General features: G+C 46.1%; 1 protein-coding gene across 9 annotated transcripts; it reads right to left on the bottom strand.

Moving 5' to 3' along the window:
• Positions 1–954: 954 nt before the first annotated feature.
• ARHGAP1 (Rho GTPase activating protein 1) lies at positions 955–26,853 on the bottom strand. 9 transcript variants are annotated; one of them, XM_030239871.2, is made up of 16 exons: positions 26,776–26,846; positions 25,968–26,079; positions 24,204–24,407; positions 21,620–21,803; positions 20,743–20,835; positions 15,602–15,631; positions 10,288–10,375; positions 9,915–10,046; positions 9,330–9,416; positions 8,625–8,723; positions 7,815–7,922; positions 6,534–6,610; positions 6,065–6,142; positions 5,392–5,520; positions 5,138–5,241; positions 955–4,738 (listed from the first exon to the last, which is right to left on the bottom strand). In XM_030239871.2, the coding sequence occupies exons 4-16, from the start codon at positions 21,756–21,758 to the stop codon at positions 4,559–4,561; spliced, it is 1,344 nt and encodes a 447-aa protein (XP_030095731.1). In that variant the 5' UTR covers positions 21,759–21,803; positions 24,204–24,407; positions 25,968–26,079; positions 26,776–26,846; the 3' UTR covers positions 955–4,558. The 9 variants fall into 9 exon arrangements, with proteins under 9 accessions (XP_030095731.1, XP_030095728.1, XP_030095732.1 ...); XM_030239868.2 differs by having other exon boundaries at positions 24,237–24,407; XM_030239872.2 differs by having other exon boundaries at positions 24,237–24,407; positions 25,968–26,076; positions 26,776–26,843.

Here is a 26,853-nt window from a genome sequence, read left to right as displayed (position 1 = left end):
TGTGTTCAGTACCGCCCATGACTGCACATAACATAGGTCCTGCCAGTGCCAGCTCCCTGTCAGGGACAGATGCACCTGCTCTCCAGCTCTTCTGAGCTGATGTTGCTAGAGCACAATGCCAGGCAGGTCACTGTGACAAAGCCCAGAGCCAGGAGCAGCTGCTACACTGAGGAGGTTTGAGATCTCTCTGTATGGTTGGCATGTTAACCACACTGACCCCATTACAGGGGCCATGTCAACATGCAGAAGGGGAACTGGCAACACTGGGAAGCCCTTAACTGGTACCGTAAAAACAGACAAGCAGCACACATTTTAGACATGCAAGTGTCGACATCAGCATCAACACATCGCTGACATCCCAGCAGTCAGGCTACTGCCCAATGCTGATGGTTTTAGCTCCAGCCCTCTCCATTCTACTCCTAATTCTTGCATCCTAGCCAAAAAACTTACTGATGTAACAGGCAAATTGCAGTCTTTAGGAAAAAGCAGTGAACTGAATATGGATCGAGGGGAGTGCAGTGGTCCTAACCAGACTACTGTTCATCAAGTTAGCAATCTAGACACATCGAAATGAGAAGGTGCAGGCTTCTGCTGAGTGTATCACCTGGCCCCAGGATAAACTTAGCCAGCTAATCCTAAAGTGGCTCCTGCTTGGCACCCTTGGAAATCCTAGGCAGACTGCTCATTACAGGAAGATGACAGGAAGACAGTAATGTGAAAGAACATCCCTCTTCGGAAGAGCCAAATCTATACTACTTCATTTTTGTTTTAAATCTGTTTCCAGCCCAAGGCTCCTGCAACCTAGTATTTCTTCAGCGTTACTCACATAGGGGGCATTTAATACCTTGTTTCCTTCCTTGCAGCATGGTTGTGGTTTGCAGCATAGACAGCTTTACTTGTTTCTTGTAGATGTGTAACTGCTGCTGCCTGCCACATGACGAACGTGTCTGGATCTGAGATTACATTTTGATTTTTATTGAAATACAAAAAGTGCAAACTGTGAAATACAAGACTGGTGCAGATTAAAAGAAAATAAACAGTGTGAACTGTGAAAACCCAGGCCTGCACCTAATGAACATCAACAAAGAAGGCAGGGAACACCACCAACAAAAGCAAAGCCGAAATTTTTGCACAGGAGCCCCTGTGCATAAAAAAGGAAATTGGGACCAAACTGGCCCTCAGCTCTCTCATGTTAGCACACAAGGCATTTGGATGGCCCCAGACCCCCTGCACCACCCAGAAGCTCTCGTGTCAGTTCACAGCTTGGGCCAGGGAGTGATCAGAGGCCATTAAGACAGCAGGAGGTTTAGCAGAGGGGAAGATTCTAGGTGCTAAAAAGCAGGAGGTTGATGCAGAACAAGTACCCCCACAGGAAGAAATGGCTAATAGCTAGCCTGAAAGGTAAGCTAGGAAAGAGACCCTTGGGCAGCTCTATAGCAAGGAGAAAACTGACACAGTCCAGCACCTTAATTGTATACCACCCTGACCTATACAAGGCAGAGAAACCCAGCCCAGCCAGCATCCTGCCCATGTGAGGAAGGAATTTAATCCCCTGGCCTTGGCAGGTGCAGGCTCTGGTGACCACCCACCTGACACAGGCTGCAGGCAGGCCCGGGCCAGTTCTTTGCTCAGATCACAGGAGGAATATTTCAATACAAGGCATTCAGAAGAAAAGACTGCAAAAGCAACCCTGGTTACTGTGCCTGCTCCAGGGCCCTCAGCAGCTCCAGCACAAGGAGCAGCAGAGGAAAGGGGATATTTACAGTGGGTCCCTTCCAGGATTTGCAAGCAATTTCCCACCATGAGCAGTAGTAGTTCCCTGAACACTCTCTGCAAGCACTGAACTGGAACAGGCTTTTATCCCTGCCAGCAGGGGATGAACCAGCCTCTATTTTGCTAAAAAAGGAAACATCATTTCAAGAATTCACTAAAAAAACCCAAACAACCTAAATCCCAAAAAAAGCCCTAGAATAAACCACCAAAGTCCAGCCAGAACTCAGACACTTGCAGTATTCCCCACTTTTCCCCTGGACAGGAGCTACTCCAGCACTGTTCCTCTGGCTACTGGGCAGGGAACAGTCCTTGCTGCTCTGCAAGGCCAGAACATGCCACCTTCCCCAGAGAGTGCATAGGGCCAGGCCTCATGCACTCAGGCACTTGGATTTCAGGCTGCTGAGCTTGGGCATTTGTCCCAGAAGTTAACTGGGCTTGCCTTTCCTCTGTGGAGATGAAGGTGAAGCCAGTGTCAGCTGCAGATACAGTCAGATCACGAAGTCTCCTCTCCCTACCAAAGCCTCCACAGAGGCTTTGGTAGGGACACCTGCAGGGAAAGAGGAGCTGCACTGGGCTCCCTCAGACTCCATGGCCTTGCCTAAAGGCCTGGCCTCCCTAAACACTGGGGGAAGTGTTTACTCTCCACACTAGTCCACCCCAGATTACTCCTCCACAGCACATCAGCCCTGCTAACTCACTCTAGAAGAGATCACAAATGAATTTGGAGCAGATTATCTCTCCCTCCAAAACATTTACTTAGTTACTGCTGTGACTTGTTCAGGATGAAACAATTCATAGCCTGGCCAAACAGGGAAGGCTCCTGCTCTTAGGAGACTTGAGGAAGTCAGCAGGCTGGTAACGTCCATAGGGCAAAGTCTCCTGGTATCTAGAAAGGATCAGATCCAGTCCTATCTTAGAACCTCTCTTGCTCCATTCTTAGTAATGTTCACTTACTTGTTCCTTGTTCCCACCCACATTCTGGTGTGCCTCCTCCAAGGCAGCTGGCTGGACCTGAGCTGCCTCGCAGAGCTGCCTACATTTGCACCCATCCCCATTCCAGAGTTTAGCAAAAAGAGCAATCTCCTTAATTCCTGCAGCAGATGCCACTTACTTTGACTACACCAGGGGCACCGGCTCCTGGTCACTGTTTAAAGGCAGGTTAAAATATTATGAAAAAGCAAATTCTCTTTAGCATCCAGTAGCTTTAAAAAAACAGTTCTGCTTGGTCCAAAAGATTTGTCCCTGAGGCCAGATGCAGCAGGGAGGTCTGGCCCAGGCACACAGGGCACAAGATACAAAGATAAATCACACCAGTGAAGTAAGGCTAGAAGCTCCCTCCTTTAACCCTGACAAGCCCAGGCTGAGGAGAAGGATCTCTTTTAGCTCAGGTAATGGGAATGAGGCAACCCAAACCCAACAGAGATGCTGTAACAGTATTGCAGCTGCTCCAGGGAGGTGCCAGGACCACCTCACTCTGAGCCTGCCTTGCAGAGAACAGGATCTCTCCAGCTGTGCCCAGGGCATAGAGGATGCATCGGACCAGATGGCAGGGTGGAAAGTATGAACCCAGGAGGAGACACGGCAAAGGCCCTTGGCATGGAATAGCTGTTCCCTCACAGCTTTGGCACGAGTGCTCGGCACCTGGGCAGAAATTTGTAATCCAGGCCTGGTGCACTCCATGGTGAGGGTAAGCTCCAGTTCCCAGACCTTCCCTCAAGGCCATGCTCTCTGTTACACTATGCTGGGGAAAATTATGCTCAAACAAACAACTAACTAGTCAAGGCGGTCTGTGCCAGTCAGCACAGATACATGTGTCAGAACAGGAGGCCTTGTGCTGTTGCCAGGACAGATGGTGATCCTCATGGTGTTCAGCAGCTCAGTGTCACCAGGGCACTTGCTCCTGCTATTCAGATTCACCAGAGGTCAAAGGGTCACAGCTGGCCTGCATGCACAGCCAAGCCTGGCATGAACCTTCCTAGCCAGGCTGGAAGTGCTGCTGGAGGGACGAACACACCTGAGCTGGATAACTACAGGAGGCAAGTCACCCACCCGAGTCCAGCAAACACTGAACAGTACCTGGAGTGGGTGACACCAGAGGGACTGGGCTTGGGCTAAACTCACCTTCATTGTTTTGGAGTCTGACAGGTAACACAGCCCATTGCCATGAGCCTGTCCTTCACCTGCCTGCCAAAAGATGGGGTCTAGAGTGGTGTTTGTAAGTGCAGGACATGCTGCTATCTGAAGCACAAGGGCTGCTGCTCCCTTCCCTGCTTCAGGTGCCCCTCGGGAAAGGCAGGATGCATGCTCAATGCTGAGAAATGGCACTCACGGTAAGAATGTCTCCATCACAAAACCCAGCAATCCTGCCCTAGCCCAAACAGCCCAGCTGAGGCAAGGAGGGGTGAGCTGGGGCTATTGGGAGCTTTAACAAAAAGATCTGTGCTGAGGAAGGGACCAGGAGGGCAGAAAAACTGCACATAAGGGAAGGGAAGGAAAGGAAGGCAGGTCATCTGATAGGGCAGAAGACTGGTGATGAGCCCTGGAGGAGCTGTGCAGGTGGGTTAGGACTCCAGTCTCAGCAGCTGGGAGACCAGCTCCCCTGCCCATCCAGAGCTGCAGGTCTCCTGCTCACTTACTTACACTTTCACCATCATCTCCACAGCCCTCACTCTGCTCATCACCCAGAAGATCAATGGTCCCTTTGTACTGGAGACAGCTTGGTCACAGCTCCAAGACAAAGAAGGGGGAAGGTGGGCACAGTGTGCAGGTGTGGGCTGGCCTGGATTCAGGCCTCTGCAGCCTCAAACAGCTCCTTCTGGTGGTCCAACAGGAATTTGGTAAAGGTATTGATGGGATTGATGGCTTTTAGAGTGATGGCCACATCTTTGGCCCAGAGCAGATTTGGGCCAAACACAACTGCCAGGTTGGTGTTTGTCATCTTGTTTCTGTCGCTGTGAGCAGAGACCTATGCGGGAAGGAAAGAGATGACTGTGAATCCTACAGAATAGCACAGCAGCTACCTACTCTCCCCAAAGCCAGAGACAGAGAAAACAGGAGGAGAAAAGTTGACCAGGCCATATCATAACAACAGCATCAAGAGCACTAGCAGATAAAATCTCTACAAGTCCAGATCACCACTCATGATCTTCCCTCCTGCTTGAATGGACTTGCATTGGCTTTCTTGGCAGCAGGAAGTACTGTAAAGCAGATCTGAGACCCCTATTCTACTCAGTTACTTTGTAGTTCTACTCCACCCTGGGGAGCTTCCAGCCTCCCTGGTATAGACCACACAGGCTGGATGCCTGCACCTTTTAGGCTGTGCCTCTCAGCGTTATGACAAGCAAATGCTTAGGCTGATGCTCACCTGCACCAGAAAGGCTGTCAGTAAACGGAGCACTTGGTAGTTTTCTTCTGGCAAATCCTGGAGCGTTTTGCGAACAACATCCACACGTTTCATCTCCTCCACACCTAAAAATCAAAAGAGACAGGACAATCCTCAGCATCTGTCCTGATGAAGGCCCTGCTGGCAGTCACAAGGTATCCCATGCATGTTTCCACTAAGACATCTTTGCCCTTAGCCAGTGCAACATTCAGGGAGTAGCACTTGTTACAACTCACTCTGGAAGCTGACAACATGGCTGTAGAGGCCAAAAGTAAGGAGAGGCTCAGGTAGCTCCCTCAAGAAGGTCTTGAGAATCACAGCGGGGAGGTGGACATCTTCATACTCCTGGAAATCTACAGGCACACCTGAGAAAGTAGAGCAGACTCAGTGCTCACTGGCAAAAGCAGCACCTCCTTCAGACAAAGGACAGAACATGATTGTCAGAGCCTGAAACTAAGGAAGAGGTATTTTAAAAACCACAGAATCTTGACGTATCACATCTTCTAGCAAAGTGGGAAAATATGTCCCAAAATCATATACAAAGCAGTGCTGAATTCAGCACTACATTTTTAGAAGTCATCAAATCAAACACGACTAAATTTCATCCTGGTCATCTTAAGTCCCTCCAGTATAACCAGAGTAAGATGGTGTATCTCACCCCAAGAAACAGGGAAACTTTCAGGAAAAAGAAAAGGATAGTAAAGGGAATACGAGAGGGAAGGAATATGCTTTCCACACAGTAGAAGTACCAGATATTTCTCCCTTGCAATTCAGGTCATACCACAAGATGAAGCCTCACCTACAGATCTATCAAAGGAGAGGATCCATGATGGACTAGTTCCTACACAGTTGCAGTTGCACAGTAGTAATTAGGGAATGAGAGGGCCTCTGATGTGTTTGGGCACTTACCCATATTGTATTTTTGCTGGACCTCTCTGACAACCTGTGTATTTGCTGATCTCCGGAAAATCCCCTCTGTATTAAGAGCTGTGAAGTGACAGCAGATGGAGAAGAAAAAAATCAGCCATGTGAGAGTCTCTAAAAATGCTGGCCTTCACAATTATAAATCCATGATGTCGGCCATTCAGACAGTTATCAACAAGCCCCTTTTTTAGAGTACAACGATTCTTTCTGCTTCTACTATCTGACAAAGGATACAAGGGGTATTTGGCTACTTTTACACAAGTAGGAATATGGACTCCTGAAAGAAGGAATTCTCCTAAACCCTCCACAGTCTCACTTGAAGGCTAATTCACCTAGTTCAGGCTTTACACCCTATTCTAGACTGCTGTTCTTCTTTATCTTATCACAGCCTTGATGGGAGCTTGGACAGAACAGAGGTCACTGATATGAGATTGCAGCTTCCCCAAACACTTACCATGCTCCCGCAAGTGAGCAATGGTATCTCTGACCACCAGAGGAACAGGAGACTGATCAGGGCTCTTCTCCCTGAGACTGCACCAAGAAACAACAGGTTACACACAACTGGTACACAGGACTGGTCCTGCCTTACATGCAGCCCCCAACTCTTGAATTTACCCACACAAGCTGTACTACATATGATCTTGCTATCCCCATCCCTGGTTCAACCATTATTCTAGCCTTCTATCCTCTTCACCCATCATGTTACATCATTCACTGGAGCAACTATGAGCTCATTACTAGACCACAGGAATGTTTTTCCATCCCCTATAAAAATCTCAACCTGTATATGCCAGGGCAAAGGGTTTCCCAGAAGGCAAGGATGCTAGTTATGAAACAGGTGAAAAGGGTTACACTTCCTTTTTCCTTCCCCATAGAAGCAAGGGTAGAAAGAAGCTGACATATGAGAAAAAAAAAATTTGGCCACCACATTCCTGTGACAGAAGATTTATCAACAAAATGGTCATCAGGGAAAACCTCACGATGCCAAGGTGCTCCCTGCCACCCTCACATTCAATTGTCCAGACCACTAGATAGCTGGGAGCTTTTCACACCTCCCAGGCTGCTAAGAAGCTCAGGCACCACGGCAAACAGCATCTGGAAATGTTGCACTGAAGCTGGGGAATGTGTTCCCAGAGTGCCTCAGAGGATGTGTCTAGCTACACAGTACTGGCTCCTCCTCATTCCCCAGGGAGGCAAAACCACACTCAGAGTTAAAAATACCTTCAACACTTACTCAGTATCCCAGCCCTTGCCAGTGTCTGTGTTTGCCTTTGTCACTGTGCAGGAATGGGGAGTGGGATTCACTACAAGGCTGAATAGAGGCGCTTTTAAAATAGAATTTATGATTTCAAAAACAACTAAGAAACAAATCTGCAGTGCTGCTCAAAGCAGCATAGTCCTAAAGAGAACCCTGTCAGCCTCCTACAGACTTCTTTTGCTTAAAAGGAAGTTTCTAGTGCCATAAAGCTGTCCCCATGGCTCTTATTTTGCTCCTCCCTTTGTGACCCTAAGTTGCAAAAATAATCTAACCCAGGGATCAAGAGGGTGGAACTGAACTGAGTTAGTCAGGATCTGGACACGAGCACAGAGTTCCTCAGGAAAATTATTAAAGTTTCATATGAAGTCTGAACTGCAAGAAATTTCGCAGCCATTTTCTGCTGTTGTTCAGTAATAAATACAGTGACCTCATACCAAGTAAGTCAGGGCAAAAGCAACACTATCCAGAAATACTCACTGCTGTAGGGAGACTCCAAACTGCTGGTTTGGCAGCGGTGGGCGTGGGGGTGTTGGCTTCTGGGGCGCTTGCAAAGGTTTCTGCAGGGATCTCAGGTATTCATCATACCTGCAGCAAAACACAGACTAGTAAAAAGCAACTCCACCTCCCAGAAAGTGCATGAACCTAGCACTGCACACCCGCTGGCAGCAGCACCAGACTGGTATGGTCAATTACACCGGTGCAAAACCACCACAGGCAGCTCTGGAGCACAAGAACAAACATCTGGTTGCCATAAAAAAAAAAGCAGGGAGAAAAGGAGTATCTATCTGTAATCAAGAGGTGGAGTAGCTGAGTAACAGCATGGGCAGGAGGCCAGGACAGCACTGCTTGTGATGAGACAGATGCATATGTGGGTGTGGGACAGGGAAGCAATCTGGGAAGACTGAGATTATGGCAACTTTGGGAAGCCCCAAAGACAAGCTGAGCAGCATGGAATGAGCTAAGCAGGTGCCCAGATGACAGCAGATGCACACCATGAGCTCCAGGTCAGTGTTAGGGTCAGTATCTTGTAGAAAGTCCCCAGGGGGGTGAGTGGGAGATGTAGGATTGGTACTTCATTGCAGGAGGATTTTTAACTCAAAGACAGAACTGGGGACTGGGGCCAAGGACACACAGGAAGGACTACAGAGAGTAACCAGTCTTGAAGGCAACTTGTCAGCACACCCTGCAAAACCTGAGTGGAACAATCTCTTCCTTCCCTTGCCACTCTTTACAAAAGGTCCCCTCTCACAGACCCCTAAGCAAGGGGGAGACAGACAGTATTCTCACTTTAGCACTTGGCTTGGGATCCCCAACTGTTCCAGCTTCACATACTCCTCCAGCTCACTAAGGTAATTCACATAAAATATCTTTCGTCCAAATTTAAAGCTGAAAAACAAGACAAAGGTAGATATGTGAGAAATTGGGAAATTCAGAAACAGAACTGACTTCTTATAGAAAAGGAGAGCAGAGGACCACAAGAAACATCAGTGAGGCAAAGGGTAGGTATGGCTGAGCAGCAGAGATGTCACCCACATTGCTCTCCAACTCCATCTATTTTACCAGGAGATGCAAAGACTTTCCAATATACATTAGAAGCCCTGGCAGCAGCAGCAGGCTCCCTCAAATGGTGGATTTCTCCCTCCTGTGTTCAGCACTAGGCTTGAGAAGATTTTATTTCCAATTATTTCATAGAGTTCCTATTTCAGTATCACAATAAATTAAATATTTGAGTTACAGAGCCTGCAACTTTTTACTTCCACTTGACTGGAGAAAAAAGGAGTAGCACAGAGCTGCAAACTCTGTAGGTTCCTAAAAAGGTATTTCTAGTGTGTGAGTATTTCTGAGCTCAGAAGTGGGAGGAGATAGAAAAAGGTGAGAGACTCCAGGATAGGCCTGCCAGCCTGGACTCAGCTTGTGCCCCTCTGAGAAGGCCCCACTGCTATCCTGCAGTGTAAACATGCAGGTGAGCCTCCAGAAGTGCTTCCTTCCTACCTGATAAGAGGCTTGAAGAGTATCAGCAGGGTCTTGATGAACATGGTTGGATGCACAATGTACAAGGCTTTGATGTTCTTCTTGTATCTGTCAAGAGAAGCCTAGTAATGACAAGCTGCACTTTAAGCAGAGGAACCAACCGTTCCACAAGATTAAGGCACCCTGGTTGCTTCATGCCTATTGCACTGAGCCTCACCACACCCCAGCACCCATGGCCTCTGCTCTCCCATGCTCTGTAGCTGTGTCAGACCACTCAGCAGCCTAAGGGCATGCTACCCTGTATTCCAAGATTCATCTAAAACCAGTAAGCAGCCTCCCCAAGAACCTACAATTACACCGTGGGGCTGACACACTTGCACCAGGTCCTGGGTTTGCTGCTTGCCTATTGGCTTAAAGGGTGTACCTACAGAAGGAGCTGTTTAACCTATGATTCAGTCTATATTAAACAAAAATCCACCTCCTTAAGCAGGGGAATGAGTGACAGTAAATTATGATCACCAAGCTACACAGGAAGGCTGGGGAAGATCCTTTATGATAGGCTACAGAACAGCACATAACATCCTTGCTTGCTGCACCTTTACTCACTTGCGATCAAATTCCCTGTAGGCATCCCGCAACCAGCTCAGGGATGGCTTGTTCTCACTGGTCAGACCATGGTGCAGGTACACCAGGGTGTAGTCACTCTCCACATACTGGTCCAGTGTGAATTTCAGGTACCTGAGAAGAAAGAACTGATGAACTCACTTTGTGCTCTGCTAAAGAGAGGCTATTACTCCCTTTGGGACTCTTTTTGTGTGTCGTAACAGAGAATTTGCATCTCCAGCAATGGAGGTAAGCACTTGGGAGGACATGACCAGCTAAAGAAGCTACTGCAGATGGATTTGTCCCCAGGAATCCAGCAGCTGAGAATTAGGTCAGATTTAAGAAATTAACAGCAGCCTACTAAGACTGTACTTACCCCAGCAGTTTCACATGATCTAGTTGATGACTTGGGGGCATCCGGCAGGCACTGAACAAAATGACTTTTCTTCCATACTTGTCATCACCTGCAGATAAAATGTCAGAGATTATAGGGAGTTAAGGACTTCATTGTGGTATTGGCAGCAAGAGGTAAAGAAAGAATGAGAAACCACCGTAACAAGGCACAGCTGCCAGCAAAGCTAAATCTGATTTTTGGCAGCTATGGGCCTAGTGTGGAAGCAGAAATCTGAACACCACGGGCCTGGCAAGACAACAACGAGAATCAAGAACAGATTCCCTGCTCCAGCCCTGAAACAAGATGAAGGACTGGAAATCAGAATGCCTCCAGGCACACAGGGATGGAGGCAAGTACAGAGCAAAGTGCTCTGAGCTTTGCTTTAAGAGCATTAATCTTGCAAAGCTGTGCCTGGGCATTGCTCCCGATGCACACATGTCCAGGGAGACACAGGGAAAACTGCCCCTCAGTGGCGCAATAACTCCTTCCACCCTGCACACCGTCCCAGACTAACTTCTAATAGTCTGGTGCACCTGTTTTTTGCTTCACCTGGAGCTCAGTTCTGCACACACAACACAGACCATTTCATATCCTGGAAACCAAGAAATTAATAGAAAAAGAGCAGTTCCAGATAAGAACTCTTCTGGATGAGTTCCAGATGATTTCTCATATTTCCAAAGAAAAGTCTCTTCTACAGATGGGCCAAGCAGGGCTGCTGGATTCTCCAGAAAAATTGTAGAATAAGCTCTTCACCGCTTCCTAGATTTTCTATCCACAGAAAGATTTTTCCAGCCTGAGACAGAAGGAGCTGCAAAGTGCAGCACTACAAAGCATTCTTTGTAAAAGCCATGCAGAAAACAGTCCCCATCACACTGGAGCCAAATAACCCATAAAGCACCGTCATGTCATGGAGGACACTCCCAGGCACCACTAGAGGTTTCAGAGACAACAAGCCAAGTTTTCCCCAAAGCAAATCTTCAACCATCAGTGGACTTCTGCCAGCAGATCTCAGCCCCATGAACAAAGCCCAAGCAGACGCGCATGGCCAAGCTTAGCAGACATGCTGGGGAATAGAGAGATTTGCATAAGTGAGAACCAGGTCACAAATCCTGCCGACATACAGAGTTTGAGGGAAAGTCTGATTCTCTCCCAGACACAATACCCAATCAATTTCCACAAAGATGACTTCTTTTTAGCAGCAGTGGAGATGAAATGGTTCCTTTAGTATTAAGGGTAGAAGTCTTCTCACCTTTTTAGCTACTCACCCTGCTCTGAAACCTTTGTTTTCTTGTCAAGCAGAGAGTGCAACAGTGAATAGGGCTGTTGAGGCTACACTCAACAATGCTCTCCTTACGCCCATATGGTAAACCATCTCACACAGACCACAGCACAGAAAAGCAGCAAGGATCACTACTTATGCAGGACTGACCTGCAATACATCATTCCTCTTGAAATATAACCTTTTCCCAGCATGGATTTACAATATTCATGCAGCCATTTTCTCACCTTTGCACAGGCTCTGGCCCTCAGCTATCACTTGGCTACACTTGCCATGCAGAAACTAAGGTCTCAGAACAGCAAACCTGGTATTTCTGGGAACGCTGCCTGTTAGTACCAGAGGACCACTTGGTGCTGCAAATGGCAGCCACAGAATTCATACACACCAGCCATGACATTAAGATGCCACTGGCCCCCTTTTGCCCCCATCTGGCCAGAACAGATTCTCTTGCTACTTTGTTCATTTCTATTTTCACCTTGCAAGTCTCATTTTCAAGTCACCAGACAACACAGAATTTACTGACACACACAAGGCAGAAATTCTACCAAAGCTAAGGACACTGTGGCAGCACTAGGTACGGACCAGGAAAAGGGCGGCACAGGCCATCACACTGACATACACATGCGGTGATACGGGGAGCTGGGGAGGACGCATGGCCTGGAATGCAGGACTAGGAGAGTGATGCAAGGCTCATCTGGAACAACCGGGTACAGTCACAGCCAGGCCACAAGACCAACATCACACTGCATATCCCACGGTAGCCCACTCTCTGCCTACTCCAGAGTTTCTTGGTAGCTCACTGCAAGCTTTAGGGCCAGGTCTGTAATGAGTTGTCTAAACAACTAAGTGCAGGTTACAAAGTCCTGGGCAAGGAACATGGCATACTGTGACCCTTCCCATTGGTCTTGAATAACTCATATGTCTCTATCTGAAGGACAAAGGTTGCTGCCTGTATAAAGCACCAAGTAGATGCAACATTTGAGAATGTGTTGAGTTTTAAAGTCATGAAAGAGAATGGTCAGAAAGACAACAGATCTTTGCAGATCATATGTAGCTGTATGCTAAATTCAGAACAGATGATATCTTCAGTTAACTGAGGCTTCATTTCACACTAGAGTGGATGGTCTGAGGGCCAGATGCAGACTTCAAGTTTAATCAAGGCGGGCCTCTGTGGTGTGCAGTACAGTACCATGTTTGTGCCATGTTGTGGGTGGCCATACACTCAGCTCAGGCTACTGGGCACTGATTATCAGCCCTGACAAGTCACAATTCCAGAACGACATACCTTAAATAGCTTTCTCTGAAATGACATAAAAGCCTACAGCAAGGCATATGCAAAGTCTACAGTCTTGTTCCTTACATAGTCTGGGATCACTGGTAAAGAATAAACAGACAATCCATGACTCTTCCAAACGGGAGATGGCATGTATCCCCTAGACAATTTCCAGGGCCAAGTACATCAAAAGATAATCTACAGTGCCCTAGATGACTGAAAAAGGAGCGGCCTGTTTTGCCTTCCAAATCAGAATGAATTTATGCATGAGACCTACAAAGGAACCAGGATGCCCTTTTCTGAGTTCTGCGTTTCGCTCCAGTTTCATCACACTGAGCTCAGCCTGTCAACACAGAAATTTTCAAAACAATCAACTGCCAGTCTTGTTTCTACCTGACATACATCTGATCAGTCTCCTTGCTCCAGACATGACAAAATCAAAACTTCAGCATCACAGCTGAACAATCAGTTGCTCCAATTTATAAACAAGAACCTAAAGCCCATTCCATGCATTCTTGTTGGAGGAAACTACCTTCAGGTGGCCCCTCTGCCTCCTACAGAACAGATTCTTATCAGGCTTGATCTTTCCCAGATGCTCCATCCCTTGTACTATTTGCTTTCCTGTTTGCAGCATTAATCTTATGTATCTAGGTTTTCACCCCTTGTTTGCAATTGCAAATAGCTGAAATTTCCACTGAACAAAACTACAGACCATGAAGTAATCACTTGGCTTCTCAGGCTGTCTCCTACCTCTCCCAGATGAGGAATGCTTAATAGTTAACAACAAACCAATAACAAATTATATATCAGTACTCAAAGAACACCCCGACTTAAAAAATATTTTCAAGTATACTGGAATTAAACTACCTACCTGAAGGATGTGATTCAGATTATTTTGCTTTTATCAACAAAGAGCAAGACAGTAGCCAATACCTAAAGCCAGACAAGACAGCTGCTCATCTAAAGAGATATGAACTTGTACCACTGATTGACATAAGCTCCTGAATATTTTTTTGGCACTTTAAAGGCCTGAACTGCATTTTTCTTCTCACTCATTTTTCTTCTCACTGAACTGCATTTCCAGGGCACTTCTAAGACAAGGGGCAAGGAAAATCACTGCTGTGTTTCCAAGCCATGAATGCAAGGCCAAACTTCTAAAAGGGCTAAATTAAAATACTGAGGCAAATGTTTCAGATTAAAACCTGCAGCAATACAAATGTATCACAGCAGAAATTCGCATCAAGATGGCAATAATGTCCCAAGACAGGGCATTAAATGAATCTACACAGTCGGAAAATACACAAATCTGCACATGGAAAATACATCCTTGGCATGCAAATCCTGTTATTTACTATTTCTAGGTAAATAGAAATATATCCACTACATATCCTGAAATATATCCTTTAGCATTTATGTCATGATTTGAGGCAGGCTAGCTGCAGTCTAGAGACTACTCATTCCTGCCTTCACCAGGTCGCCTCAGTTAGGTGCCCATCTTGTTGAAAGATTCATATGGGAATACCCTAATACTTTGATACTGAGACAATGCAGATGGATAAAACTTGCCACCAAAAGCTAGTGTTACTGCTAAAACAGCAAAGTTAACAGAGCTGAGGGTCAAGGAAAGAGCACCACTACAGAATACTGGAATATTACTACACAAGTTTCACAAAGCTTAGCATGTTTAATCAGAGCCACTGTGAGTAAAAAACATGTCAAATGTAATTTCATTTCAATTAGCTGTGCTAAGCTTATGGCACAGCTGGGAAACATTTAAGCATAGTAGATTTGAGGTGCCTACTGAATTCCCGAGTGGATTTAGCCCTGAAGAAAAAGAAGGTAAGGAGTTCAAAGCAGAAGTATTTTAATACATGATTTCATCCATCTTGATATTCCCAATATCCAAACACTGCCAGAATCAGCCTTATGAAGTGAATATAGCTTTAACTGATACAAAAATATACTAGAGGGTCAGATTAAAGAATACAGAATGGGAGGATGTTGGAGAGCATAGAAAAAGGGGGAGAAGACTCCACATAATGAGGAAACGAGAATCAGCATTTCCATGAATTGTGTGAAGGTCTTAGAAGTAAGAATTTCACACCAATAGAAGTTTTCATGTACATTGAGAAGCATGAAAGCACCAGCAGCCAAATTATTGAGACTCAGGACTGAAATCCGGAGAGTATTAACAAATGCTCAGCAAGCCCAGGGCAGTCAAGCACAGCTTTGGGCAAACAAGTTACCAGAACACAATATCTCTGCAGCCAAATGGAGAAGAAATAGATAACAGTTGCTTTCAGATAGAGAATCCAGTGTAAGTGCCAGCTGCTTAGCACATGAGTGCAGCAGCAGATCATGTGAAAGAACAGGAAGCAATCCTAGAATGAATTTCCAAACCACATACAATGACAGGATGTACTGGAGTTCAAACTGAACTGGTCCAAGCAGGCCACCACCATGACAGGACAGGATTTACATTGAGACCCATGAGCCCCGAAGTGCCCAAAGTAAAACCCACATGCCAAATTTGGCTCAGATGATTCTGCTGTGCCTGAGGCAGAGGTGCAGCCCTCAGACAACAATTTTGTGCAGCCTTTGGATTCCTGAAAAATTGCCAGTGCAGCCTAAGGCTGAGCAAAGTTTGGGCTCCCCTGAGACAGTCCAGCTACAGGCCATGGTCATGCTAAAGGAATACCATGATCTACAGAACCAAATGTTAGTGCCACAAAAAATCTACCTACCTGGTTGGGCCCCATCAAGTGCACCCTGGTCTGGAGGAACAGAAAAAAAGTTATAGCAAGCCAAGCTTTGCATCCTGTCCCAGAAAGTAATCATGAGGGTAAAGTCTGAGAGCCTAGCCAGATTGCCACTGGGATGCATTTAGCTGCTGTCTTGCAGGATTCAACCTCCTTCCATTTCATCTTTCCCCCATGCTCCTCTGCAAAAAGCAGCCTTATCTAACAATTAGAGGCAATAACAGCAAGCCTTGATTCCCAAATCTCCTTTTGGAATTTGAAACTAACACTGTATAATCAAATTTCTTGCCCTTACTGTTACACTTCCGCTGCCACCAATATGGTAACTGCTGTACTGCCACTTTTAAAAGGGTTAATTGCAATTAATTCTGAAGTCCTCTGAACAACTTCAGAAGTGTACAGAGAATGGCATCATACCATATGAATAACACATCCCATACCCATAACTTTTTTTTCATGATTAGTAGATTCTGAGTAAAAAAACTGAACTGCCAATTAGAATTTTAAAAAGATTCCTATAGTTTAGGAAGGCATTTATTACCACACCTAGCCCCTTTCCATCACTCTCACTCTCACAGCTATATACTCAACAGACCAACATGGGCCTATCAACATAGGAGCCTTTGCAGAGCAGAGCTCTAGGAAGAAATTCTCCATTCCCTTATAAACTTAAAATTCCTTAGATACTCTCCCTTCCCTTGACCTTGCATATCAAAATATGGTGCACAAGCTGAGCTTTGGATGGACTCAATTCTATAGAGGCAATTCATCATTTTTTATCATACAAAATATTCTTAAACAAACAAACAAAAAAATTAAAAAGCTGAAAACTACATCCAAAAGCAGCAGAAATGCAGGCAGTCTGTACTAACTGAGCCAGTAACAATGTACCATGCCTGAAAAGGACCCTTGTTACCCTTTGCTAATGGGCCTTTGCTGAGCCCATTGGCCACCAAAGACACCCTGCAACACATCTTCAACACAAGTTTTGTCTGCCACTTCTACCTTTGTCTGCCTAGAGAAACAATAGCTACTGGTGCTCAAATATTGATTTTACCTTCCCATGTCAATCAACAACACCTACAGCAAATCATCAGCACCTGTTACAGCTTTGGCACCTGCAGTCAAGTTTGCTGGGTAGGTTTGGTACCAGGTTCACCAATGAAAATAGATTTACTGCTGGAATTGCAGCTTCAATCCAGTAACATAAAAGAAGGGACACTCATAGCTCCCCACCTTGTTTTCCCACTTCAGTTACAGGTCTTACATGTATTGGCATGACAGCTTTTCTGTGAGGGCAGCCCCACAGATTGACAATTAATGGTGTGAGGCAGCAGATTTCCCACACAAACTAGCCGAAACATGCTTTGAGATCCAACAAAGTTTTGAAATCACTGGGCAGGGATTACATAGCTGGACTATCTTCTACCCTCCATGGTAGTGAGAGATTCATATGCCAATATATCTTAGGCCCCTGTTTTCTTATCCCAAAAGAAAGGAAGATACTTACTGTGTAAAATGGGAATGCTGACGAACCTCACAGCCATAGTTTTGCATATTGACCACAAAGAAGAGACCAGTATTTCAGACTGGGGAGCAGAACAAGGAAGGAACTCCTTGACAGAGCTGACAAGAGCTCTGCTCTTCCCATACAGCCACAGGTTTCCAGAATGAACTGCCATCTCCAGAAACCTCCTTTAGACTATTATTAACTACCTGCCTTAGTTTTGCAATTCAGCCAGTGCTAAAAGGCCAAGACTATGTCACGTCTAGTCTGCCTCAACCCCCAAGAAGATGGAAGCAGCCTTTGCCATGTAAGACTGGCAGGAGAACACAGAAACTCTCAGCATAACAGAAACTTGGGATAGTTCCTTAACAGCCCTCAACCAGGAGCTTGTGTTTCCTCCAAATGCTATGTGACGTGAGCAAGGAAAAAAAAACATTTTGCAGAAGTGGACTGTGCAATGAAATCAAGCCTCCTCTATTTCAGCTTCAGGCCACAGGTAGAGAAGAATTTCACTGCTACAGCGCTCACAAAAAGAGGCACTCAGAGACAAGAAGAACAAAATCATACCAAAACCTCCCCAGAGCCTGCGTAAAACACTCTATAAACACACACTTTAAGGCAGGTCTGAAAGGACCAGCAGAACACCAACATCTTCCTTCTGAAAAGCATTGAGTCCCAGAACCAAAAGAATGTTTCCTTAAACCAAAATATTGTGATTCCTAACAATACTCCAGTTCTCAGAACTCCCTCAGGACTGTGGCCCAGATGCCTTTTGCTGTCATCTTTGTGTAACACACCACCACATGAGACAGCAGTGACATCCCTGCTCCTTTCCCATGGACAGCCTCTTCCTTCAAGATCCTAGTCCCCAGAACACACAGAAACATAGGGCACAAAGGAGAGCCTCCATGAAACTGCTGCACTATTTTTAAGTGAAAAACAAACCCCAAAACCTTATTTTCTTTACAAATTCTGTAAAATGTTTTTCAGTACTTTCCGCTCTTAGGTCAGATAGCCAGATGTTTCAAATCCAGCATGCCTTGGACTGAATTAAGGTCAGCTAGAAAACGAGCATACTAACTTTTTGCCATCAAAACTGGGCTTTTATTAAGTTATTAACACCATGCATACATCCAGCAAAAAGCAATTACTTTTCTGACCACACAGGATAACACTGGGATCACGGAGTTCAGCCCGAGGATGGGAACCAGCCTTCTGCTTTTGTCTCAAAATAGCATCATCATCCCAGAACATATTTCAGGGCAGGCAGGAACAGAGTTAGCCACAAGCTTTCTGCTCTGAACTGCAGAACAGGAAAGAACATGGGACAGAAAGCTGATGAATCAATAGAGTGGATAAAACTATCCTTGATCTACTGCCATTTACTAATATTTACAAGAGATCTAGGGTAATTTTGTTTCAGCATAGCCAGTGTTCATTGCACCTGGAGCTGCTGACAAACACAATTTGTCAGCAGAGCGACATCTGAACAGTTTCATCTTAATCCTCCAGTGAGATTTTATTCTCCAGGCTACCTTTAATAGGACTTTTCCAGACTTTACCAGACTGTTTGCCTCCAACAACAATCCAGAAAAGACTACCCTGTCCAATACTCTGAACAGTTAAAATTCTCAAGTACAAGTCAGACTCCTTTTATCAACCTGCTAAATTCTCCTTTCAGGAGATGAGAAACCAGCAAGTTTCAACCTACATGGCAGCAAATCCTCTATCAGGAGCTGTGCTCCAAGCTCTTCCAGCGCCAAGAAAGGCATCACACCACATGCCATGTGTGGGACCATCACATGCTTTCAGACACATCAGCTACCGGTGAAAACTGGCCAGCAAGAGCCAAGAACAGAAGCTTCTCTGAGCTGCTTCTGCACTATACAGCGACACTGCAGGGACACAGAGCTCACTAGGAATACAAATTTAAACCACAGCGGGGAAGAGTTCAGAATGCAGGCAGGGCTCCCAGTCAGCCATCATCCCACCCCGGAATCTTTTCAGGAAGCTGGCTAATTCTTCCTTTGCTAGCCTAGACCATGTCAAATGGCCAAATGGCTCCGTTCCAACAGCCACTGACACACACCTCCACTGGAGTGATACTCCGTTCAGAGAGCTTGTCAAAGAAAAAGTCATGTTTCCTAGGAACAGAAATCCCTCAGAAAGAGTGGTGTTTATCTCAGGAGGCAGCAGACAAAGTATATCCTTGGTTTGGGCTGACATTCCAGTCTTATCAATGTCTCTGATCTAAACTCTGCTAAGCACTTTGTCTGAAGCTTAGCCTAAAGCAAACTGTTATCGTTTAACTCACCCTTTCCCAGAGTCCTCAAATACCAGTTACCTGTGCCATGCACATTCCAAATATTCTGGCTATTACCACTGAAATGGTGGAGCCCACACATCTGTTCCTTTCCAGTTTCAGCAGCAGAGACCATGGTGCAGACCTCTATAAACCGCAGTCCTGAAACTCCAGACCCATGGAAAAGAAGCTTAGCAACACATTTGTAAATGAAAACACTTCTGGCAGATCTATAAGGGATAACAGCCCAATTGTCAAACACCTGGCCTGTCAAACTGAGCAGGAAAACAATAAACAACAAGGTTTTGAGTCTCCCATTATAATTTTGTTCCACAAAAGATGGAACATGAGAGACCAGGAAAAAGAAAGCTCATTTGAGAAAACTGCCCAGAGAAGAATGATATCAAGACAACTCTTACCAAAGTAAGTGCCAGAGACTCTTTTCGTTGTGGTCAAACTGCTGCAGAACAACCCTGAATCAGGAGGACTCCAGCTTGTGCCTCTGCTTCCTTGACAATTCACATGTGGGGCAGGGACCAAGTTACAGAGAGATGGCAGTAGGAGGGGTAGGAGGTGGCAGCAGGAGGGGTAGGAGGTGGCTATAGTCAAGCAGGAAGTATGAATCAAGTCACAACAAGTTGTAGAAGTGCTTGTTTTTTTAAAAAACAAGGAACACAAGACAAACTGGCCTTACCCTTCACTCAGGCTCACCACAGCAACCTAAAGAATACCTCCAAAACACTTTCTCATGGAGGCCCAAGCAGTATATCATCAATGATTAGCATAAATAAATAATATGGACAAGAAAACACAAAGAAAATCCAAATGCTTGTGACCCTGAATGAACAGGTCTTTCCTTGCAGTGGAACACAGGCCTGTTCCCCCTATTTCAGATTTCTGTACATGTTATTTCTGGACAGGATTGCCATTCAGATACAAGTGATGCCACCTACTGTGGATTACTCAGTAAGCTGAGGACCTTATAGCTGTATTGCTTAACTACATCGTTTCTGTGGCATTATCAAGCAAAAACACTTTTGTGCTCGGGACGTAGTAAAGACCCATATCTAAAACAATTCAGCAAAAGCAACTGAGTTCTGACAATAATATAATCAAGTCAGCAAGAGCCAAGAAATAACCTAAGTTTAGCTGAAGTCAATGGAAAATTACACATATCACAAACATTCAAGAAGTTTGGTGTTCTTTCCGTGCCACTTGGGCTTGGCAAACAGCAGATGTCCCCAGAACCCTAATTAGAAAAGTCCTTCCTCAGCCCAGCTGCAAAGAGATCAAAGGAGAAAACAGGAAGGTTCCTACCTGCTACTTCCACAATGTGGTGCCTGGCGATATCATAGTAGGGATCATCCCACTGCAGGTGAGTGACAGGCTCAGGGGAGCCTTTGGAGTCATCTGAACAAAGTACAAGAAACAAGCAATCAGAAGAAGGGATCTGGAGCACATTGGCAAGTACAGAAAGATAGAGGTATAAGAAAAAATGGCACTTCTACATGGAAGGAACTAATGTATGCAACTTTACACCTTGAAAACCCACTTTTGAAATTCTGAGTGGACAAGAGCAGCAATGACTTCAGAAGAGTCCTCTTAGTCCTATGTGATCCATATGTGTCCCTCAGAATGTACACTCTCAAACAAATGTTCAGATATGTCATAAATATTCACAAAGACAAAACCCAAGGACACCGTCATGGCTTTCTAGGAAAAGGAGGATCTTAACATAATCCCTTGACGGATGGTCATACTGTATATCCTTGAGCTAATTTTCCTGACCTCTCTGTTCATAGTTCACAGCACAGGATTTCAGAGCAACAACTCAGATCTCCAGCCCCACCTCCCAGATGGAAGTTTGAGACCATTCCAGTCCAGAAGGCCAAACTCTCCTGCAAGAGACCATAATGGAGCATACTCAAAGATTTACAGCATATCTATTCTGTCAGCACCAAAATGCAGCCAGGCACAGGACTGAGAAGAGCATATTTACAGTAGCTGGCTCTGCACTTTTTAGTGCTGTTCAATACTGAGGCTGATTCACTTGGGTGTGGTGCAAGTTTAATGTGTCTATAAAGCTTTTAAATGGAGCTGGGGCTCTCTGTATATGTAGGTATGACCACAATGCTGCAAGACAAACAACTGCTTTTTGGCCAAAACCCAGATCCCAAACAAGCAGGATACTTACCTGATTTGGGAAAAGCAGGGACTTCATCTGATGGCCAGTTCTTATCATCTATGGAGGCCAGTTTGAGCTGGCTGAGGGACTGGTTGGTATCATCGAAGTTCAGGTCATCCTGAAGCTCTGAGAGTGGGTCTGTAGCCATGGTCCCCAAATACTGCAGTTTATTTCACTGTGTCTAGAACACGGACTGCAGAGATTGTTAGGTGAGACAGAGAGATCACAAATCTACCTCCCCACAGAGACACTTCCTCTTCTTATCAATTTCCCCCAATACTCCCTCATCCTTACTTATCCAGAGATTGTGTCCCCTCCCCCTTAATACAAGCAGGAACTCCTCCTCCTCGCCAGAGGCACAACATGTCAGATTCTTTCATGCCAAGTGCTATCAAAGGCCATCAAGAGCTGTACCAACCTCTCAAGGAGTTTCTGCTTGACCACAACTCTGGGCAGAATAGTTTTTCTCTTCTGAAACAGAAGCAGCACCAGGACTCCGCAGAAGGCGACAGGCTGCACCAGCCCCTGCCTGATACACTCCCTGTATGGCTCTAAGCTCCCCCTCCCTCTGAACGGCTGGCACAAAGCCCGGCTGTTTCCACACTTGGCCCAGTGCTGGAAGCTTTCCCAAGAATCACCCCCCTCCTTCTCCCCATAATGGAGAACCAGAGTTCTCAACAACACTGAAGTGCGTGCTTCAGTGTGCTACGATCTGAACAGAGAAGTGAACAGCTCCTTAAAACAGGAATTTTTTAGGCGGAGCTAGTAAAACAGGGAGAACAATGCACATACAATCCCCATCTCCTTTCAGCATCACCCAGTAAATCCTTTCTCCTACATAATAGCTAGCAGCAAGGAAACACTTCTTTCATTTAAAGCCATAGTGCCTGAATGAGTATTTTTCACCAAGCATGCAATAAGCAGACCAAAGAATTAAGAGGGTCCAAGAAACAGACAGCTCAGTGCATTTGCTGTTGTTTGCAAATATTTCTCACTCTCATCTGAAGCGAAAGATACATTAAAGCTGGGACTGAGCTAGCGCAGTACACAGGACCTCCTAAGAGTACCAACTCTTAGGGACAACCCTTGGGAAGCAGCTGTTATCCTCTGAATTCAGTCTCCTGGAAGTAAGTAAGGAAACATTAAAAAGGACAACTGCGTAGATCTGGACTGCTCACAGAGACCACGTGGACAGTAATTCAGTGGTCAGCAGGCAGCAAGCCAAGAGGAAGTGTAGAAAAATCAAGTGACACCTTGCATCAGCAAGAGTCTCTGTAACACTGTTTCACAGCAATGCTTATTTTGCTTTATAAGGAGAGCAAAGGGTTCAAAGAAGGGTTCAAGGAGGCACAAGTGTGAAAAGTATATTTGCAGTAAAGCTATTTCCTTTGGCAGAATGGAGAGGGGGCAACGATGATGTGCATCTTCCATCCCTCAAGCTTGAATGTGTATATTCATCCAGAGAATACAATGAAACAGTTACACAGACTGCGCACAGAGGACAAAACCTGTGAGAGACTGAGCTCTGGAAGGTGTCACATCCATGCTCAGGTCTATCCTTGCCACCAAGCTTGGGGATGCATTTTGAGAGCACAGGAAATTGGATATTCAGTGGTTTTCTTCTCCCTTTGGACCATTCCAAGCTTATTATTTACTTCCTGTCCTCCCTTATCTGCTACTCACCAGTTTACAACCAATTTTCACCTTTCTGGGGCTCCCAAAGGACTGAAAGCACTGCTAATCAAATGCAATGTTTTCCAAAATATTAAAGAGCATGATATATACAGACAGCAGGTCATCAAGACAACGTATCAGACACACAGGGTCCCACCACTGCAGCCATGCAAAGATCCAAGCAAAATTATTTTCCCTGCCCTCTGGTCAGGGCTGCCAGAGCTGCCTGACCTCCTCTGATATCGACAGGGAAAGGAGCAAGAAATCAGGCTCCCTAGCACTTTGAGCTCATGCTGGAACCACGCAGCAGTGGAGCCAAAGGACCAGGACTCCCCACCCCTAGCAGCTGATCCAATTTCTATGGTAACGGCAGACACTGACTTCTATGACTCAGCGAGCTTAAAGCATTTCCCACAGGAGCTCAGCGGCCCCAAAAGCCAGTGCTCCATGCTGAGGAAGCATCCATGGCTCCCTAGGACAGCCTCTCAGTATTCACAGTTCTCAGGGACTTCCCAGCCCTAGTGGGGACAGAGGACCACATTTGACTGCTGCCATCCACTGAGATGCCTTTCATAGGAGATTCTTGGGGATGCCTGGTAGCAACCACTTCCCCAAAGCCAAGTCCTGAAACGCTTGGGGACCAAATCCAAATCCCCCCACAGAGTAGTGATGGTACTGCCATAGGGTCAGCAAGTCACCAAGTGTCCCTACACTTGTCCCTACACTCACCACTTGGTTTCACAGTCAACTTGCAGCACTTGTCCAGAGACAGAAGAGCAGGTTATTAGACAGCATTGGGGGACTTCCCCTGAGGCCTAAAATTAATCTTAGTGTGGCACCATGTGGAAGAAGGAAGTTGTTAGTAGGATCCACACCGCAAAAAGAGCCCAGTGGATAGTGGATAGTGCTCTGGCCTCACCCCTTGGAAAAACAGACGAGGCTCTCCAGATACCTTCATGTAGTTTTCACAGCCAGCTCCATTCCTTGGCCGTAGATTACTGCTCCATGGTGTTAATGGAAGCAGGATCCAGAGCAGAAGACCTCTTAGATTTCAGGTCCTTCTTGTGAACCATACTGTAGTACCCAGAGAGCCCCAGAAGATTTTGCAGATTTTTCTCCAGCCCTTTCCCAACATGCAAAAGGCAAAAGCACAGGATCTCACATCAGATAACCATACAGCAGTTTAGGACATGAAATCTTCTAAATGCTTGGGAACTAGCAGGCTCTAAGAAGGAGAGAACTAGAGTTATCACGTAAGACACAAATTGAGGATTGTCATATAAGGATACACATTTCACTTTCCAATAGTGTAGCTGCATGAGATGCTTACGTGTGTACTCAAAAATGATCCCTAGGGATCTATCATTAAACAGAAAGTCCATATGTGTCATAGTGATAGAGTTGTTGAAATGAGTAAAGTGTTTGTTAAAAACATTACATGTTTTTTAACAATAAAAGAGCATTTCAACAGATTTAACTCAGTTTAAAAACTACACCTGTTTTACATAAATGTCACGACAAGATGCAAGTGGTACACTCCATATAGCAAATAATAAGATAAAAAAAATTGCATACCTAGATTTTAAAATTACATACCTACATACCAAAAATTCTAGCCAAAGATTTAAAACCTAAAGAATCACATATGGCCGCAGAAGCATTTACTTACTGCCAGGCTCTAAAGAGCCAACTGTTACCTTTTTCCCCAAGTATTTAAGTATGTTTTCTGCAACTGCACTACACCTGAACACTTGCTGTGTAATAAAAATTAATTTTCCTAGATAAGAGAGACATGTGATGGAGAACAGCAAACTCCACTAAAGGAGAGAACTCAGACCATTAAAATACAATTTTCACACAAATTCTGAACTGAACTGAATTCTGAACTTATATAAGATCCAGAATTTACCATGGAAGACCATTTACACTCTATCCTGGAAATCGTGGTAGCTGCTGTTCATGAAAACTAATTTTTTCTGCAATTTCAGTTTCACTACTTTTCTATCACTTATTTCTAAGCTACACCTGCTTGGTAATTTCCTTTTCCTGTTTTTCTTCCAGATGTACTATTAGTCCATAAGTTAATTACACTTCAAAATATGTCCATGCATATATTACCACCCTGCAGCTCTACATACAATAAAGAATTACAGAAGTCAAGTGGCCTCTTCTCCCATCCAAGATGAACAAGCAATGGTCAGATGCAACACAGTCCTGGTTCTGGGATTACTTTTATGAATCTGCTACCATTCCCACCTCCTCCCAGTTTCAGCCAATTTGCACAGATGCCTCTTTTTCTGTACACATCAATCAGGCCCCGCACTTTGTTACAGTGTTAAAAAAAAACACTTTGAAAGAAAAGGGAACAGTTACTCAGCAGTGGACCTTCAGGGTACTCACGTGCATGAATGAGGTCCAGAACCAAGACTCACCCACAAAGCCCACCCCTTGTCTTCCCTCACACCAAGACTGATGATACCACCGAGAGCATCACTACCCTGGTACTACCCTGAAAGAATGTAGAGGTCAAGAGCCAGACCTTCTCCTGGCTCACCACGACCAGTAAACTCACAACAGACATGCTATTGCTCAGGGAAGCCCTTTGGTCCTTCATTATTCCAACAGCTTTTTAATTGAGCAGCCTTCCTTCCCCAGTCACCTCAATCCATTTACTGAAAGCTACCTCCGTGCTCGCTGGAAATCCACTCTAGCGAGGAGCCAACTTCCCCTTACTGGTTCTCTGCAGGGTCAGAGGGCAAAAGCGCTGAACTCTCCAAGCGTCCTCTCCGGAGCTGCTGCACAAAGTACAGAAGCTGCTCTCAGTGCCGCGCAGGACTCACCCAGGACTCACATGTGAAGGAGGCAGTGGGGCACACACAGCCTCCACCATACATCTATTCTCTCCCGTTCCCTTTGACTCATCTCCTGGGAGACCCCTGAGAGAACCTCAAGATTGCTGACGAGACTCACGGATTTACTATCTACACTGCTAAAACAAAGGTCCCCTAGTACACGCCAATTGCCTGAAGGCCGGACAAGTACCAGCTCCTCCTGCTTGGCACCGGGATTAATGGCAGCCAGACCCAGCGCCAGCCCCGCGGCAGCCGCCGAGGTCGGGAGCAGCCAGCAGCAGCCCCAGTGGCGCCGCTCCGGCGGTATTTGCACCGCCTGCCCCGACCAGCGGTGACCAGGACACCGCGGGCTGCCGGCCCGGCTCTCCCCGCCCAGGTGCCCGCGGCACTTCACCGGCCGCGCTCTTCCCGCCAGGCGCGCAGCGCGGACGAACCGAGCCGCTCCCTCACACAGGGCGAGCCTGACAACACCCGGGCGGAGCGCTCGGGGCTCCGGGCCCAGCCCCGGCCCGTTCAGCCTCAGCCTCGGCCCCAGCCCCCGTCCCAGCCGCACCAGGACAGGCCGCCGGGCCCCGCTGCTGCAGGCAGGGCCCGGCCGCGCTCCCCGGGCACCCCACGCCGCCCCGCCGGTGCCGGTACCTGCCACCGCCGCTGCCCGCCTGTCACTGCCGCCCGCCGGAAGCGCGGCCTCGCCGCCGGGGGATCCCGCCCCGCCCC

Source organism: Serinus canaria, chromosome 5 (assembly GCF_022539315.1).
Source record: "Serinus canaria isolate serCan28SL12 chromosome 5, serCan2020, whole genome shotgun sequence".
Lineage (NCBI taxonomy): Eukaryota > Metazoa > Chordata > Aves > Passeriformes > Fringillidae > Serinus > Serinus canaria.
The sequence above is the reverse complement of the archived record's forward strand: the minus strand, read 5'-3'. Positions and strand labels throughout refer to the sequence as shown.